Source organism: Eptatretus burgeri, chromosome 5 (assembly GCF_056783735.1).
Source record: "Eptatretus burgeri isolate ZD-2024b chromosome 5, Ebu_testis_v1, whole genome shotgun sequence".
In the NCBI taxonomy this organism is placed as follows: Eukaryota; Metazoa; Chordata; class Myxini; order Myxiniformes; family Myxinidae; genus Eptatretus; species Eptatretus burgeri.
In genome coordinates, this window is record NC_140965.1 from 67,706,183 (window position 1) to 67,723,682 (window position 17,500).

General features: G+C 42.1%; 1 protein-coding gene across 2 annotated transcripts in view; it reads left to right on the top strand.

Moving 5' to 3' along the window:
• Nucleotides 1-17,500, top strand: part of PTEN (phosphatase and tensin homolog) — a 98,741-nt gene that overhangs the window by 80,446 nt on the left and 795 nt on the right. For both annotated transcript variants that reach the window (XM_085882252.1, XM_085882251.1), the window contains 5 exons: nucleotides 5,597-5,713; nucleotides 5,817-5,958; nucleotides 6,462-6,664; nucleotides 13,380-13,604; nucleotides 14,453-17,500. The exon at nucleotides 14,453-17,500 is cut by the window's right edge and continues 795 nt beyond it. In XM_085882252.1, coding sequence (XP_085738378.1) covers nucleotides 5,597-5,713; nucleotides 5,817-5,958; nucleotides 6,462-6,664; nucleotides 13,380-13,604; nucleotides 14,453-14,644 — 879 coding nt within the window. In that variant the 3' untranslated portion in view covers nucleotides 14,645-17,500. The remainder of the gene's footprint in view (nucleotides 1-5,596; nucleotides 5,714-5,816; nucleotides 5,959-6,461; nucleotides 6,665-13,379; nucleotides 13,605-14,452) is intronic.

Below are 17,500 nucleotides of genomic sequence, written 5' to 3' on the forward strand. Positions count from 1 at the left end.
GCTTGGAGGTGAGTTAGATAGCAGAGGGGGTAGGGATCAGATTCAGGAAAGTATTGATATTTGCGTAGATTAGGCAAAAGATTGGCAGATGGAATTTAACCTGAGCAAGTGCAAGGTGTTGGGGATGGGAAAGAATAATGAAAATCGAGATTACAGGATGCAAGGGGTAATTTTGGAGCAGGAGAAGGATCTGGGGGTGGTAATAGATATGGGAGGTGAGCAGGCAGCACAATGTCAGGCAGCTCTCGGTAATCAAAATGGGGTTTTCGGTTGTATTCGGAGGGAGATCATTTTTAAATCGGAGGGGTTTTTTTTCTTTGTTTTTTTTTGTATGCACTGTCGAGGCACGTATGAGAGGTAACGCACAGACCTGGAGGGAAGGGTGGGATTGAAGAGAATGTGGGAGTTTGTTCCAAAGGTGGGAAATAAGGGGAATGAAAGAGTGAAGGTGAGTGGTGATTCTCGATTTTGGTACTTTTACCAGAAGGGGGTTGCTGGCGGACCTTGAGTGCCCTACGGAAATATTTGAGGGGGGGGGCATATATCAAACATAGCGGGGGGGTTGACAGCAATCTCTCCACCTTGCCAGGAGGAACATTGTGTAGGAATTTAGTGAAGGCCACATCTAAAATATTGTGTGCAATTTTGGTTACTACAACTCAGGAAGGACATGCATGCCATCGAGGGGGTTCAGCGCAGGGCTACTAGATTGATTCTGGGCCTAGCTAAATTTAACTATGAGGAGCTGCTGAATGAGACAGGGCTTTCTGGACTAGAAAGGAGGTGGATACGAGGAAATATGATGGAGATGTTTAAGATAATGAAAGGTACAGATAAAATTAGTGCACATGAATTATTTAACAGAGTTGACAGTGATAGGACCAGGGGCCATAGCTTAAGAGTAAAGAAGAGGAGAGTTGTGATGGTAGTAGGGCAGGGGACTTTTACTCAGAGTGGTTAATGCATGGAATGGTCTCCCTGGAAAGGTCGTGGCAGCAGAAACAGTAGATAAGTTTAAATTAGAATTAGGTAGCTGCCTGGAAGTTATGAAGATAGAGGGGTATAGGGATGTTGGCAGGACTTTTAGGTAGCTTGAGCATTGATGGGTGATTGTGTGCATGTGTATCGAGTGCTGTTGGTGGGGGTCTCATGAAGAGGTGTTGTGTGGTTGATTTGTGTTGTTTAACCAAACCCATGCCCCCTCCCCTGAGGAGGAAAAATAGAAATACAAAAACTTTAATAAATAAATACATCCATACAAAAACACTTAAAATAAAATATTGATACATTAGTGTGGTGTTAATGTCATGCAGGCATGATGGGCTGATTGTCCTCTACCTGTGTCTGATTTCCTTGCATAACCTTTGGAGAGAGGGGTGGATTTTGCAAGTATTGTGCTCTGCACGTCTTTTTATTGTTTGTTTGTTTATGTGCAGAATATCTCAAAAAGTTGTGGACAGATCCGGATGAAATTGTCGCCAGGTTCGGTGTGTGACGAGGACATACTGATTGGATTTTGGTGAAGATCCGGATCCGGATCTGGCTACTGGAATTTTTTTAAGTGATTCTTCACCATTGAGAGATTAGGCCAAAGATGATGTACATCATGACATTTCAAAAATGTATTGGGCCCAATTCTGTTCTTGTTGGATTCGCGATATATAGATGCTAGATATCCCTTATTGTCGGGTTGTGTGTGTGTGTGTGTGTGTGTGTGTGTGTGTGTGTGTGTGTGTGTGTGTGTGTGTGTGTGTGTGTGTGTGTGTGTGTGTGTGTGTGTGTGTGTGTGTGTGTGTGTGTGTCTGCAACGCGAGGCTCCACAGCACAAACCAGCGAACCGATTTTGATGAAACTTTGCCAACATGTGCAGCATTTGTTGGGAATGTGCGCGTTTGAATTTTGTTGCCTAGCAACCACCCGTTACTGTGCAGCGGCTGAAAAACCGCATACAGTATTTTAAATACTTGTCCTTCAGTTTTGAATGTAGAGAAGCGAGACTGGAATTAAACACTTCGAGATATTTAGAAAATTTTACTCGAGCCGATTTTTGATTGAGGTTTTATTTTTCAAATGGTAGTCCTTCAAAAATCGGGTGTCTATTCACCGTCATTTTATATGAGGGGCTTAGGAAAGTGGGAGTGGTATAGGAAAGTGGGAGTGGTATAGGAAAGTGGGAGTGGCGTAGGAAAGTGGGCGTGGCTTATGAAAAATATTGTGTGGCTCAGGAGGTGTCAAACAAGAGCATTGAGAGAAGTTTATCGGGTTTTGTGTGTGTGTGCGTGCGTGCGTGCGCGCGCGCACAACGCGAGGCTCCACAGCACAAACCAGTAAACCGATTATTTTTCAAATGGTTGTCCTTCAAAAATAGGGTGTCTATTTACCGTCATTTTTTTATGAAGAGTGCCAGTTGGCAAAATACGCAATAGGAAAAATCTTGCCAGGCAGAGGAACAATTGTATGTGAACCAATACGTCTTGGCAATGAATCTTCGTCGGTGGATCGGTCAGAATGAAAAGCATAGTATCCACCACTTCGATACTAGCGAATCCCTCGTCGCCTACCAGCTTGTTTGTTTGTTTGTTCGTATGTCTGTATGCAAGATATCTCAAAAAGTTGTGGATGGATTTGGATGAAAGTTGGTGGGCAGGTTGGATGTGTGACTATGATGAATTGATTTGATTCCGGTGAAGATCCAAATCCAGATCTGAATACGAGACCTATTTAATTTTCAAAGTGATTCTTCACCATTGAGATATAGGGCTGAAAGCGAAATATGGCCTGATATTTCAAAAATGTATTGGGCCAGATATGTTCTCGTGGATCAGGCATTACGATTGTGTATGCACTCTGCCGAGTGCCCTTCCAGTTTCCTTTTTTTCAGTCAATTGTAATATTTCATCTATTGAACTCTCATCTCCTTTTTTCCCCCTTCTCTGTCACCTCTAATCTTGTAAATTTTTAATCGCAATTTAATATAATTCACATCCTTTTACTTTCACGTCTGAAGCTTTTATACTGCTTCTTCCTCTCAAACTTTCTCTTTCTTCTCTGGATTGCTTGCAAACCCTCTGGTCAACCCATCATCCATACCAATCTTTTCCACCTCATTAATCCTCTCCAAATTGTCCCCATTATTTTGCAGGTTGTTGTTTTCTCCTTTCTGCATCTACCCACGTTTCATTTATTTCTTCCATTGTTCTTTCACGCTGATTTTTTTCCCTTCCCGTTCTTTCAGCCCCTTGTGCTTGAGTTTGTATTTGGCTTGTTCATGGACAGCTTCCTTTTGGGCATGGTTGGAGTGATTACTTTTCTCCACTTTCAAATCCATCAAAAAAACTGCCTCGCTTGTACGTCTGATATTCTACTGACTGTCATCGACAAATTAGTTTCCACTCTTATTCAAATCCTTTATTTTTGGGGCAGATAGGAGAGCCATGTTAATTTTATCAATCTCACTCGAGGTTATCCATTGTAGCTACCATTTCCTTTCTTTCATAATGGTCCTTTCAATCGTTCGAGGCAGCTCATGTCATCATGCTTTTACCTCCACCTACAGTGCGTAAAACGTTCACAGCTTTGCATTATGACATCACTTGACAGTACTGGGTATGCAACTATTTTGACAAAAGTTGCCATCATATACCCAGGCGATAACTTCTTAATTATCAGTTTTATAAATTCGTTTTCACAGTAGTGTTAATAAGCGTGTGACTTTGCTGCAGGGCACACTGCTTCGGTTGCCATTTTGATTAATGCCAGGTTATAAACGTGGCGTTTGGATGAGAATGTGTGGACAGGCCCGAACTTCCAGGGAATGTACAACCTACTGTCGAGGCTGTTGTCAGTGTTTGCATTTTCAGTAGTAACCCGGCTTGCCACTTCGTTTCTTCTTTTCCGTGCGATGCGGCTCGAGTGGAGCATCCCCGCAATCGCTCGTGCTTGGGCCCATTACCATAAGTATTTATTGCATGAACAGATGTGCTGTTTAGCTTTTCAATTAAAGAAAGATTGTGTGAGTGCTAGCTGGAAGAAGTGATTATCACCGAGTTAGCAAGTGTAATTGTGTAAATGGATTAGTATCATCTGTGTCCACCCCTACACATCTCGTCGTCATTGTCATCACAACCAGACTACATGAGATATTTACATTCTAATTGTTTGCTCTTCACTTGCATTGGCGTTTCTGCAATTCCAAACCTTCCACAAAATTTCCATGTCATATACACCATTCTAATCTGTAGAGCTTTCTTTCCTGAACTGTTTTTTCCCCCCAAGGATTCAGCAAAGTCTTTAACTCTTACAAAAATGCTCATGCAATAGAGATTACGAACGAGTTCCAAAAATAATCAAACAGCCTTTCTTGCATCAATGTTATTGGCAACCTTTTGTCACCGCCGGCTCAACAACCTGATTGTCGTTGGGAAGATCCACGTTCAAAAATGCGGCTATTACCAATTGGTCTCGTTGCCCAGCAGGCAAGGTTCTGGTTCGATGTTTCAGCCACACAGTGCTCTTATGTGGGACTCTGCAGACATTGTGGGCCTGGTGGCTCCGAATAGGGGTCAGGTGGTGGGGGTGGGGGGGGTGGGATTCATGTGACTATAATATGCAAATGGTTAGACCTAATGTCCTTTTTGTCATGATAAGATCACGAGGTGGATGAAACGTCAGACCTCAGCCTTGCTGCTGAGCAGCTACACCAATTTTCAGCACATATTGACAAGCTTGTATTATTATTTTTCTTCATTTTTTTTTATTGCTTTAAAAAAATATTTATGCAAAGTTGAGGTTCGTGGAGAAGCAAGGACACAACGGATCAGGATGAAACATAACAGAAGGAACAGCAGAAAGAGAAGGGGGAACTACCAGCAGCAGGGCTGGAGGGACAAGATACAGTTGATGGAGATTGACAACAAAAGATGCACACAATAATGAGGGGTAGGGGAGAACATAGGGGGTGGATGAGATGGATACAGAAGCAAACTCTCAGGAAGGAAAAACTGGAAATTTGGGGGGATGGGGATTTTAGCTGGGTTAGAAAATGTCATCGTTTTGGATGGGGGTTGATCTGAGATGATAAACAGCTGTTTTTAAAACCTGGAGTGAAGAATGAGACTGAAGAGAATGTGGAATTATTTGTCTTTTATCTCGGTTTGCATTGTTATTTTTAGATGTTATCTGCATCATCATAGTACTGTATGGAGATGACCTCGAACACTGCCAGTTAATTTAGTCTGACATTGTAGGCCAAGTAATTGGGACTCATTTAGCGAGATTGCAGAGGTATCGATGAAATTTCTATCATCCTGCTGCTACCTATGTTAAAGATTTTGCTCCACGATATGAAACATTTTAATGCATTTGCTCCTGGCTGTTAAATGTAAATACAATATTGTTACCCTGCCTGGGAATTTAAAAGGTGTTTTATTTTTGTTTCACCCCTGTTATGCAAAGCAGGCAGGCATTTCAGGACATGAACTAGAAATGTGATCAGTTGAGTTTGTTCATTCATTTTGTGACTTGAGGGAAAGGTTTGGGGGGGGGAGGGTTGGGGGTATTATTGCATTTGTATCCATTGATTTGTGTCTGTTTTCAGGCAGGGAAGGGTAGGACAGGTTTGATGATCTGTGCATACCTGTTGCACAATCGTCGCTTCTCAAGTGCTCTCGAAGCCCTCGACTTCTACGCACAGGCTCGCACTCATGATAAAAAGGTTTGCACATTTACTTTCAGGTTCTTTTCTTTGATTTTATCCCCCGCCCCTAATTTCTACAAACACGGTCCCCTTGTTCAAGACTGACTCGTTGTGCTTCCAGGGCGTGACCATACCTTCACAGCGAAGGTATGTCCATTACTACTCGTACCTGGTCACTCACAATGCGACTTATGAGGCTCGGCCAGTTCTGCTACACCGCATCTGCTTCCACACCCTGCCAATGTTCAGCTCAGGAAATTGTGGTCAGTTGAGGATATGCAATGTGAGATTGCTGATAGAGGCTTGGGACCTTGGCTCTTGAGTGTGTTCGACGGGTGTGAGTCGGGTTGTGGGATGAATGTGCATGTCCAGGCGATTTAACATGTTGTCAGGTTTTGAATGCTTGTGGCGAGATTTTCAGAGAATAACTGTTTTGTTAAAAAAAACAAAAAAACCTTAAATCAACCTATTACTCATAAACAAACCTCCGAACTTTACTCCACTTAAAAATATATAATATATTTAGTGAAGTTGAGAGAGAAAAAAAAGGTGTCCTTTAAGGAGTCCAAATTATTTGTACGAATTTGAAAATTGGAATATGTTGTTATAGAATAGCAGGTTGTCATTGTTTTGCAATGGTACAAGTTATACCTTGATACCTTATTCAGGGTTGACAATTTATGTTTGTTTTACAAGCCTGGTGGAGGATGGGGGGGGGAATCTTGAAGCTGAACATATATTTCGATGTCACCTGTTTTCTGTCTAGCACCTTCATTTGTAGTCTACAAGGAGCACCTGAAGCTCCTTACTTGGGAGGGCACAGTGCAACGGGAGAACGCCGATCGAGAGGGAGAGCGAAATCGAGGGAGAGATTGCATGCAGTTTCTCTGCCATCTGCAGTCTCCTCTGCCACTTTGTGATGATGTCAAGTTTGAGTTTTACCACAAACATCAGCTCGTGCTTGCCAAGGTACGATAAACCCAGCCTGTTGATCGCAGTACTTTTAACCATTTTTGAGTCAAACCTTAAGGAATCTGTGCAGCTCTTTGGAGAGTTTACAGGTCACTATCCAATTGATGGTAAAACAAAACCCAGCTGGCTCTTTGACCTTCATGAAGGGTTAATTTGCCTAGTGTGGAGGTGGTGGGCAAAGGGTAGGTACTTCCTTGGTTTGTGCTGTGCCCATCAAATTGTCTGAAGATGAAGAAAACATACGGAATTTGTTCATGGGCTTTTTTTTTCCTTTATTTCTTCTAACGTTGAGGTTTGAGCAAGCACATTGTTCAAATACAGAGCATAAATATATATTTCAGAAACGAGAACCCAAGTTAATGGGAATTTGACAAAATTGAGAGTACAGAGATGCACTGTCCACTATTTGGCCAGGAAGGACGACAGAGCCTCTCACCATTGGAGAGAAAACAGTATATTGAGGGCGGATCTAGCACTGCAAGGGTGATTACCTTGCGATTTCTCCTCAATCTCCAAGCTCCAATCTTCTCTATCATGCCATGTTGCTGTCAAGTTTAAGTCACATCACAATCATCTTGTTCTCCCCAAGATGCAATAAATTCGGTCTGCGAAGCATGATCGATGAAGGCAGCACAATTAAAGAAAGCAAGTAAGAAAATTTTGTGTTTTGGGGAGGAAGAGGTGGGTTATATTTAATTTTCCATATATTTGACGAGCAAATTCAACCCGATGCTTCGCTAACAGGAATATTTAGAGCGAGAGAGGCACAGAGAATGGGGGATTCTGGCAGATTTGACGTACAGCTTCAGGTCCATCTAAGATGGGGTTTCTTAACCTTTTTAGTATTGTTTCCCCCTTTGAAATTGCTGAATAATGATATCCCCCCCCACCATATTATCAACACTAAATTAATTTTTTTAAACTCAAATTTATTTTTAAAAAATTATTCCAATAAATATTTTGATAAAAATATTGATACACAATTTATTGCATAACATTAACAGTTTTGTATTATTTTAACATTGGCATTTCTAAAATCAGCAAAAGTTCATCATCATTCAAATCATTCGTATTAAGGGAAATGTTTTTTGCAGAGCATCATTTAACAAGGACAAATGTGTCCACGAGCAGCGTCCTAAAGGTTTTGTCGGCTAAAAAAAACAACAACAACAACTTCCGATATTTCATCACGTGCCTTGATTAAGCCAATAGCGAAACCCGTCATAATGTATTTACGTATTTACGATATATCATGTATTTACGAAATAAATAATGTATTTACGAAATTACAATACGATAAATGGAATAATCTTTAAATAGTAACATGAACTTTTCGAAACTTTAAAGCAAATGTCCGAATATATTTAAAAGTTCATGATCGATGCTCTCAAAAGGCACCGTCTATGTGAGGATGTGTACATGTGCTTAGTATTTACGGAGATCCGGATCTTGTATATACAAGAGCCGAGTCCGAGAGATTAAGGTTTTGTCTTCATAAGAAGAACAAGAAGAAGAAGAAGAAGAAGAACGCCGAGCTCTCTATGAGCAGCGTTCGCTACGCGAGACGCTGCTAAAAATGGCAATTGACTTGGCAAAACTATTGTTGTCTTCGATCATTAAATGCAGCAGGATAATTAATGAGCATGCACTAAGCGCGTTTACTTCAGTGAGATGGCTGGAACTGCTTCTTGCTCACCAGTGCATCAATGTCAGGAGCAGTGTTGGTGCGCAACGCATGTCACACTCCACTTCAAGCCAATTTCATGCTTTAGATTTTATCGTCATTAAAGATGAAAACCCCAACTAGCAAAGATAGGTTGAAGAAAATAAAGTAAGGATTTTCAGAGCATTGGTACTCAGTTGTGGGTAGGGTCTGCGCACATTAACCCAGAAGTTCTCGAGGTCTTTAACACGAAACGCATCCAGAGGAGTCGTGTGTGTGTGTGTGTGTGTGTGTGTGTGTGTGTGTGTGTGTGTGTGTGTGTGTGTGTGTGTGTGTGTGTGTGTGTGTGTGTGTGTGTGTGTGTGTGTGTGTGTGTGTGTGTGTGTGTGTGTGTGTGTGTGTGTGTGTGTGTGTGTGTGTGTGTGTGTGTGTGTGTGTGTGTGTGTGAGAGTTCCAAAAATTCTTCTTGCATTCTTTCAGGGACATCATCCAGCTAGCATATGAATGGGTTCTTCGCCAACCTCTGAAATGTAGGAAGTATTGATAGTGGGGAAATAACACATGAACTCATTCTCCAGGTGTTTAAGGTGATTGATGATTTCGTCCTCACCCAATATATCACTGAGATGCTGAAAAGATGCGAGATTCCCATTTTTCATTCGTTTTTCCCCAAAGCTGGAGTTTTCCGATGAAGGCATTGATGATGTCAGAGTGCACAATCACGTTTCTTCTCGTTCTCTGCATTTTCTTGTTCAGGTCGTTTAGGGCCTCAAAGACATCTGCAAGATAAGCCAGTCGTGATTCAAATTCCTCTTTGTTAAAGGTAGACAACAGGTCCACTTTGTCTGCAGCACTCAAGAACAACTTTACTTCTTCCCATAATTCAAAGACATGAGCAAGCATGTTTCCTTTGGAAAGCCAGCGAACTTGCTTATGGAACGGATGACTTATTCAACGCAATAAATAGTTTGAAAATTGTTCAACCTAAAAAATAATTTCCCCCCTGAAATCCGAAAATTTCCCCCAGGGGGGGAATTTTCCCCAGGTTAAGAATTACTGTTAAGAGATGGCACACGTATTGATGAAAGTGAAAAACCGGAATGTTTATAGCTGGATCGGGATATGAACCCAGGTGAGACAGCTTAGAGCGAGCGTGTATACCTCTCGGCTACACTGCTGTGATGTGGTGATTTCATTGCTTTGTAACAACTGAAAACATTTTTTACTCATTGCAATTATCAAATTTATTTTTCCTTCCTAACTCCGGAGATGTCCCCACGGAGAACCGGGCTGTGATATCACCATGGAAGCTTGAAGAACACCCACAAAATGGTTTAAGCACCCTCGTATAGCTACAAAATGGTTGAAGAAACCTTTGAAAATTAAACGTTTAATTATTGATATGCATATCTATCTATGCTGAAGTGACGGGTCATATGTGATGAAAGAAAATCGTACAAAAAGGGCAAATGTGGTGTAAAAAAAAAGTTGCATGTTTTCAGTCAGAGGCTGCTGTAAATATATACACTCCAGGGCAAAAAAAAACCCTTCAAAAAAACGAGCCAAGTTGTTTGGCTCTTGTAAATGAGCCCTCCCCAAAAAAACACATGGATAAATGCAGGCGAATGGGCCCTGAACATTTTTCAAATTGATCGATGTTGTCGTGGGTCTGGCAGTTAGTTGAATTCCCCCGACGCAAATTGTGGTGGACGGGCGGTTAACACCAGTCAGCCCGGATAACTGAGCGGTTTTTCTTAAGAGGTGGACATGTGATCCTCAGATTATAATGCGTGCAGCAGGGGTAGGGGGAGGCACTGGTGGAGCGATGGAAACATGGGGAAGCACAGCACAAGGGGTTTATACTCGAACCCCACGCCAAACACATGGACACAGCAACTTAAAATAAACGTGGGATTTGATGACAATAGAAATATTTACAGGGGTAATTCAAAATGTAATAATACTTGAAGCAAATTCAGGTCGAAAGTTGAGGCGCCTCTACACACAGACTTAAATACAGACAAGGGGGAAATGAAATAATAGAAAAGCAAATCCTCCCTTTATTCTGGCACTCCACTTGGTCCAGAGATGGTCTTTTGGAAATTTGGAATCGAGGTGCTCCATCCTGCACGGGTAGACGTGTCCAAAATGGCCCCGGGCAGCTCTCGACCCACTGCTTTGCAAAATCGCGCCGACTCTTCGGTGATATACACGAGGCTTCGAGGTCCGTCCCTCACGACCAGCCAAGAGTCAATGGCCAGCATCTTGCTCCACCACACGAACCAAATCGCTTCAGCACGAATATGAGAATTGTGCCGTTTTTTTCATGCTTCGAAGGAAAGCCAGCTGTAAAGCCCTGTTCTTACAGGTCATCTCCTAGCTATGTTCTCCCTCGACCGTGTGTGTCCCTCACACCCAACTCGTGCATCCACTCCTGATCTCTCTTCGACGTCACACCGAACAACCATCCACCTCCGGGGCATGGCTTGTTGGTACAAAACCCGGGAAGGTGGGGCCTTTGCATGCTCGGCACGCCTGCTTGCTTGTGGTTATGGTTGTTGTTATAAAAATGCAAATCTTTCATGGTTGGCTTGAAATGCAAAAACGTAGGGGATAGGTCACAGGGGGCAATCACATACTGGGGGAAATTGTCCTTAATCCATATCCAATTATACTGCACCACCCCCCCTCTCCCCCTCCCCCCCCGTGGTGACACGTAACACTTAAGCTCACAGTCTCCCTACTTAATTTATATCGTGATGTCTTCTACATGCCCATGTACCAAACAACTCTATTCAATCCTAACTTTCCTATGAAATTCCTCTATCTACCTCTGCAACCGTAACAATATATTCAGTGACGGTGCAAATATTGTAGATCGCTTGCCAAGTGCTTTAAGCACTCGATGAAGCAAGCACTCCAATGAAACGGTTGATGAGGAATGGCTGGCTTGGCAAGCGATCAGCGATCGCCGATCATTCATATAAACACCATGTACCCAGACGCACAAAATATCAAACGATGTCCTAATTGGACAAATGAGCACTTCTTTTTTTTCTTTCTGTTTTTTTTTAAGCTGTCGGAACGACTGCTGAAGTCAATAAAGAAGTTAAAATTTTGAAATTCAGTTCAGATCAAGATATTCTTGAGGTTGTGGCATGTGCGGAAATGAAATACAGCCACGGACGCTGCCATCTTGGCGTTTATAAGCATTGCAATTTATCCAGCGATTCGGAGGTATGATAAGCAGGCAATCGATGAAATGAGTGGGGGGTGGGGGGGTGGGGGAAACGTTATCATTAAGAAACTTTATCATTAAGGAACTGTTGTGGCCTGTTCCAATTCAAGGCATTGTTATAAGCAGGCCAAGGTAAAAAAGGCAAATTAAGACCCCAGCAAAGTGACCAAGGATGTGCCTTGATAAAGGATAATTAAATAAGGCTGTTGATTGTCTTCAAAAGGTGTGTTTAAATGAACCCAAACAGAGTTTTCATTCATGCAGTCTCTTTGAAGTTCCCTTGGTATGCATACAAAGTTTCAGGTCACTAGGTTTCATGGTTTTGGAGCTATGGAGGACACGTGCACACACACACACACACACACACACACACACACACACACACACACACACACACACACACACACACACACACACACACACACACACACACACACACGCACTTAAGTGCGTGCGTACACACAGACACACAGAACTTTATTATTATAGATTGTGAAAAAGGGAGAAGATTGACAGTTTTGAAATGTGGTGTTGGAGACTCGTGTTAAAAATTCCATCGACTGCAGGGACAAACAAAATGGTGCTTGAAGAAATGAGAATGCCATGTACATTATAAGCACTGATGCTGAAACAGAATCTGTCATAATTTGGACACATCATGCATGCAGAAAACAAAAGTCTCGAGAAGTCAACCATGGTGAATATGTTTGAGGGAAGAAGAGGAAGAGGCAGATCTTGTATGTGCCTGATGGATGGTTTAAAGGCCAGAAACCAAGCTATCTCTGCCTAAAATTCAGGAAGCAGCATGCAGTGTAGGGATGGTTGGAGATACCTGATAATGAATTTCATCAGAAGTCGGCCACGACTTGACGGAACTATTCAAGTCAATATATTTGATCACATCAATAATATAATCAAAACCTCATTCGTGTTTTGGTGTAAATCGAAATAAACATCTGCCAATTGTGACAACAATGTGTACGTGCCCAGAGGGTCACCCATTTGAACATGTGATGTCATCTTTGCCCTTCCTTTTCTGCTGATTGACATGTCACATGCAGAACGATTCGATGAGATGGTGCCGTAGATTAAATGTTGCATCCCTTTCTGTGTAGTAACTTGATTAGTCATGAACTGCTTTTGGTTGTTAGTTGCTTGAGTCATGGTACAACTTATTTATTTTCCACCGAGTGTGGACACATTTCTGTCGCACGGTGTTTGAGATCAAGTATGACTGAAAACTGCTCACTGTACTTAATCAGACAAATATGAATGATATCCGATGAAGCCAGAATTGTATCGCTATTCCACTCATGGCCATGTCTTCTTTCTGTAGCCATTTCTCCCTTTACTCCATCAATACCCCAAGTGTTTCTCAGCAAAAGGGTAAAAAGTGAGAGCAGCATATTGGAAATCTCCAAGGGCAGGGCAGAGTCTCGTCTAAATCTCCATTTTAAAATTTACATCGTCTCGTGTGGTACAAATGCCGTATGAGCTACGAGGACTAGATGATCATATTGTAGTTGTATTGCATAATTGTGCAAATAGTAACGTACAGCAATGTTGTCATAATAGCTGGCACAGAACAAACACTTACCCATTGGTGCACTTCCAGATGTTTTTACCGAGTCCATAAAGAAAAGGCGATATTTTTATTTTATTATTATTATTATTTTTTTAAACCTTTATTTGGGAAATTGATTTGAACCATAAAGTAGGTCTGTGTTTTGTTTTTATTTCTTGTTATTTGTGATGTTTGCTTTATGTTTACTTATTTTGTGCATTAAGCTTTATTCTTTGTTCACCTCAAGGAGAAGATGTTCCAGTTCTGGATTAACACTTTCTTCCTTCATACGAATGTGAGCTGGCCTCTGCCTCCTCCGCCCAAGCCTCACGGACCGGCCACTTCGCCAGCCGCCGGTGGGCCCGGCGAGCTGGCGTGTGAGGGCGAATACGTGACGTTGACGCTGGCAAAGGCAGACCTCGATAAAGCAAACAAGGACAAAGCCAACCGTTACTTCTCTCCAAATTTTAAGGTGTGTTCATGTTCAGGGAGGAGGACCCATGCAAGATCACCTGTGATTTATTGTGAGACCTGATAAGAAGTGATGTTTCTCAGGGGAGCCTTATTACCATTAACAGATTAAATTATTATTTTGATCATGTATTGTGAGGGAAGGTTGTGAGACTGTTGTGTGACTTACAAAGAAACTTGAACGGGTGTTTAGCCCACTACTTGTGGCAATGTGGCCTATCGTTTCTTTCTTAGTATTTTGTCTCCAAACTCCACTTTGTTTCTTTTTGTTTCTTTTTTTTTAACATCAAGCACACCTAAGACCCTCATTCATCTAATTTACTTCACCATCATTTGGTGTCATATACTTAAGGGACACAGGTTACATACGAGTCCAAGCTCTCTGGTTTGGACCACATCCATCAATGTTTGCAACCGTACAGTCTCGGTTGTGAAATGTATCGTTTTATTTGCATACACCATTCAAACAGTTGGTGAGGAGAATGATTCCATCCTCAGCTTTTGCTCTTATTTGAAAGATTCTGGCTCCCCCTCTCCCCCCCCAATCCTTCTTGCAAATGCAGCTGGCTTAATTAACATCCTTTGTGGTGTCCTTCATGATGTGGCACCTCCTCCTCGTACCTAACCATAATGACAACTTGATTGCTGGACACCATAACATAACATGGATACAAGCTCGCACGCTCTCCCTCAGCCGCAATGTCCCATTTGTCTTGAGGAAGTCTGTGTTGCACCGGCGAGGGGTTTGCAATTGTTTTGTCTGACTGGTAAAAAAAATGAATCTTTGGATTGAGTTTGTTCTCACCTTGCAACTTTTTAGTTTATCACTTGTTTTGTCTCCCTGTCCAGGTCAAGCTATATTTCACAGAGGGGAGCGAGCTCCCACCTCGACATTCTCAAGCACCGGCCAAGGGGGACCGTGAGGGCGAAGGGGGAGAGAGTTGCATTTGGGACAACAGCACCCAGGAAGAAGATTATAATTATTCAGACTCTTCAGATTCTGATCCCGGAACCAATGACGACGATGTTGTGAAGGTTTGAGGGAAACTATCCCAACATTGCAGAGTGCTCAGGCTAGCGACTGAAAGCCTGGAAAATGCAAATCAGACAATTCCAGATGGATGGTTGATTGGAGAGAAAAAGGTTTCCAGTCCAGTTCCAACTGTCCTGCGTCAATCACCAAGCATCGCACAAACTGTTGGCTCTCTCTTAAACCAATCTCTTTTCCTTTACGAGTGACTTGGTATTGTCCACATTTTGCCAGGACCCTTCGAAGTGGGCCGCCGTACCACTAATGGCCTCGATGGAACTTCTGTTGCACAATCTTTGAACTTTCATTACTTGACATTGCCACTTTAGAGCCCTAGCCTGATCCTTTGGAGATGATATAGTGAGCTGAACTGTATTTTCCTCGAAGCAACACTTCCATGATCTACCCCTACCCACCCCATTGGACATTGCAGCATTCTGGATGTTTTGACACCAGTGGAGGGTTGGGAGGATGGTGACCTGGGGGAGGAGGGTTGGGGGTGTCATGGTGCTGGACTGTTTTGTGTTTTAAATGGGGAAGATTGTGCAACAAAAAGTGCATTTTTGTTTTAAATATATCGCTGTCTGTCTGTCTTTCTTTCCCTTTGATCAGCCAGACGTGCATGAAGGCTGCCATACAGGGCAATTCATTTCTATGTTGATGGTATTTTTATTTTTATTATTACATTGTCATGCAACTTAGAGGTTGGGGGGAGGGGGGAGGGGGATCATACACTGGGCAGTGTGATTGGGGGCAGAGGCTTTGGTATGGGACCAAGCAGCAGGTGTCTTCAAAACTTGTCATCCTACTCCAGCTGAACTTGCAATGTTGTTTTATTTTATTATTATTATTATGTTTTTTTTTTCCAAATTACAGCCAATCGCTTTAAAGTTTGTAATTGCACCGTAGCCGGTCAGTGTACGTGCGACTGCAGTCTCGAACGTGCATCTCTCACTGCCGAAGAATTTTGTGAGTTTTGCTTTGCAAAGCGAAAGCTGCATGAGTTGAACTTCACCAACTTCTTTCAGCGTATATGAAGAAAGCGTGTGATGCAATGACAGGTTTTTCTATTAAAATGATTGTATATGGCATTTTGTGCAGCAAGAAAGGCATGACTAACATATTGGAATGAATTGGATGAACTTTTGGAAGAGGAGAGAAAAGGGTTGAGGGAGGGCAGGGGTGGGTTGGGGAAGGTGCAGAATTTGAGAAAATTGTGTGTGAATTAAGAGATTTTAAATGGGTTTGAGAACTATATCAATGTTGAAGTTGTTCAGTACAAGAGGAAATGAAAAGGGGTTTTTTTGGGGGGTGGGGGTGGGGTAGGGGGAGGGCGGTGTATGACAAGTGGATGAGAACTGACTGATGTGCTGATTAATAAAATGCTCAAGTTGTGCCATAAATCTTTGTTCAGGCAGAAATGCTTGTTTTGCTTTTTCTTTCTTTCTTTCTTTCTTTCTTTCTGTTTTTATTAATTTTTGACTAAAACAAGTGAAGAAGTGAAGATAATAGATGATAAAACAAGTGATGAACAAGTGAAGGTTTATCATTTACCTTGTTACCTTCACCACTCAAGGTGGACAAAATATTCGTTAAGGCAGAAATGCTGGTTTTGCTTTTTATTTTTCTTTTTTGAGTAAAACGTGAAGACTTAGAACATTGGTCCCTAACCTGCGGGCCGCATGTTGCCCGCGGAGCCCTATACTGCGGCCCGCGAGGACTTTCCAATCAAAACACATTTCCATGTAGCAATTTTAAAGGGGTTTACACAATGCCACTGCCGGCCATGACCTGAAAAGCCTTGCACAATGCCGCTGCCGGCCACTGCCGCTTACTGCCGGGAGGAATCAAATCAATTTGCATCAATAAAATGCATCAATAAAACTCAATGAAATGCATAAATTTTTTTTCTGGCTCCCAACATCCTTGGGAGTCATGAATGCGGCCCGTGGGATCAAAAGGTTGGGGACCACTGACTTAGAAGGACACTTGGTTCAGCGCATTCCTCCGCCACGTAATGCCTGATCCATGAGAATATATTGGGCTCGATATATTTTTGAAACATCATTATATATATCATTTTTGCCCTATCGCTCAATGGTGAAGAATCTCTTTAAAAATTAAATAATTCTCGTGTCCAGATCCAAATTCGGATCTTCACCAAAATCGAAAGAATTCTTCCTTGTCAGACACCCAACCTGTCCACCAAGTTTCGTCCGAATCCGTCCACAACTTTTTGGGATATCCTGCACAGACAGAGGGGTGAAAACATAAGCTTCTCCCACCTTCAGTAGAGGAGGTAATAAAGGTTTATCATTTACCTTGTTACCTCCACCACCAAAGGTGGACAGAGGTTATATATTCACCCATATTTGTTGGTTTGTTTGTCTTTGTGAACAGTGTATCTCAAAGTTATTGACTGATTTGGACGACGCTTGGTGGACAATTTGGGTGTGTGATGAGGATGAATTGATTAGATTTTGGTGACGATCTGGATACTAACTTCAGTGATTCTTCATTATTGAGAGATGTGACCAAAAACGATATATAGCATAATATCTTAAAAAGTTGTGGATGGATTTTGACAAAACGAAGTGGATGAGTTGGTTAGGTGACCAGAACAAGCTAATTAGATTTTGGTGCAGATCTTTTTTTCTTTTTTATACCTTTTTGAGGCTCGTATGAGAGCTAAGAATCTAGATCCAGATCCAGCCCATTCGTGTGATACAAAATGTAAACTGTTCAGTCTGGTGGAAGTTTGTGCTCTACTAAATGCCATTCCAGTATTTGGAGCATGTAGTATCAGCTCGGGAGTAAAAATGTAAGGAAAGAATCTGAGCAGACTTTGATAACCTGTCTGAAAGGTT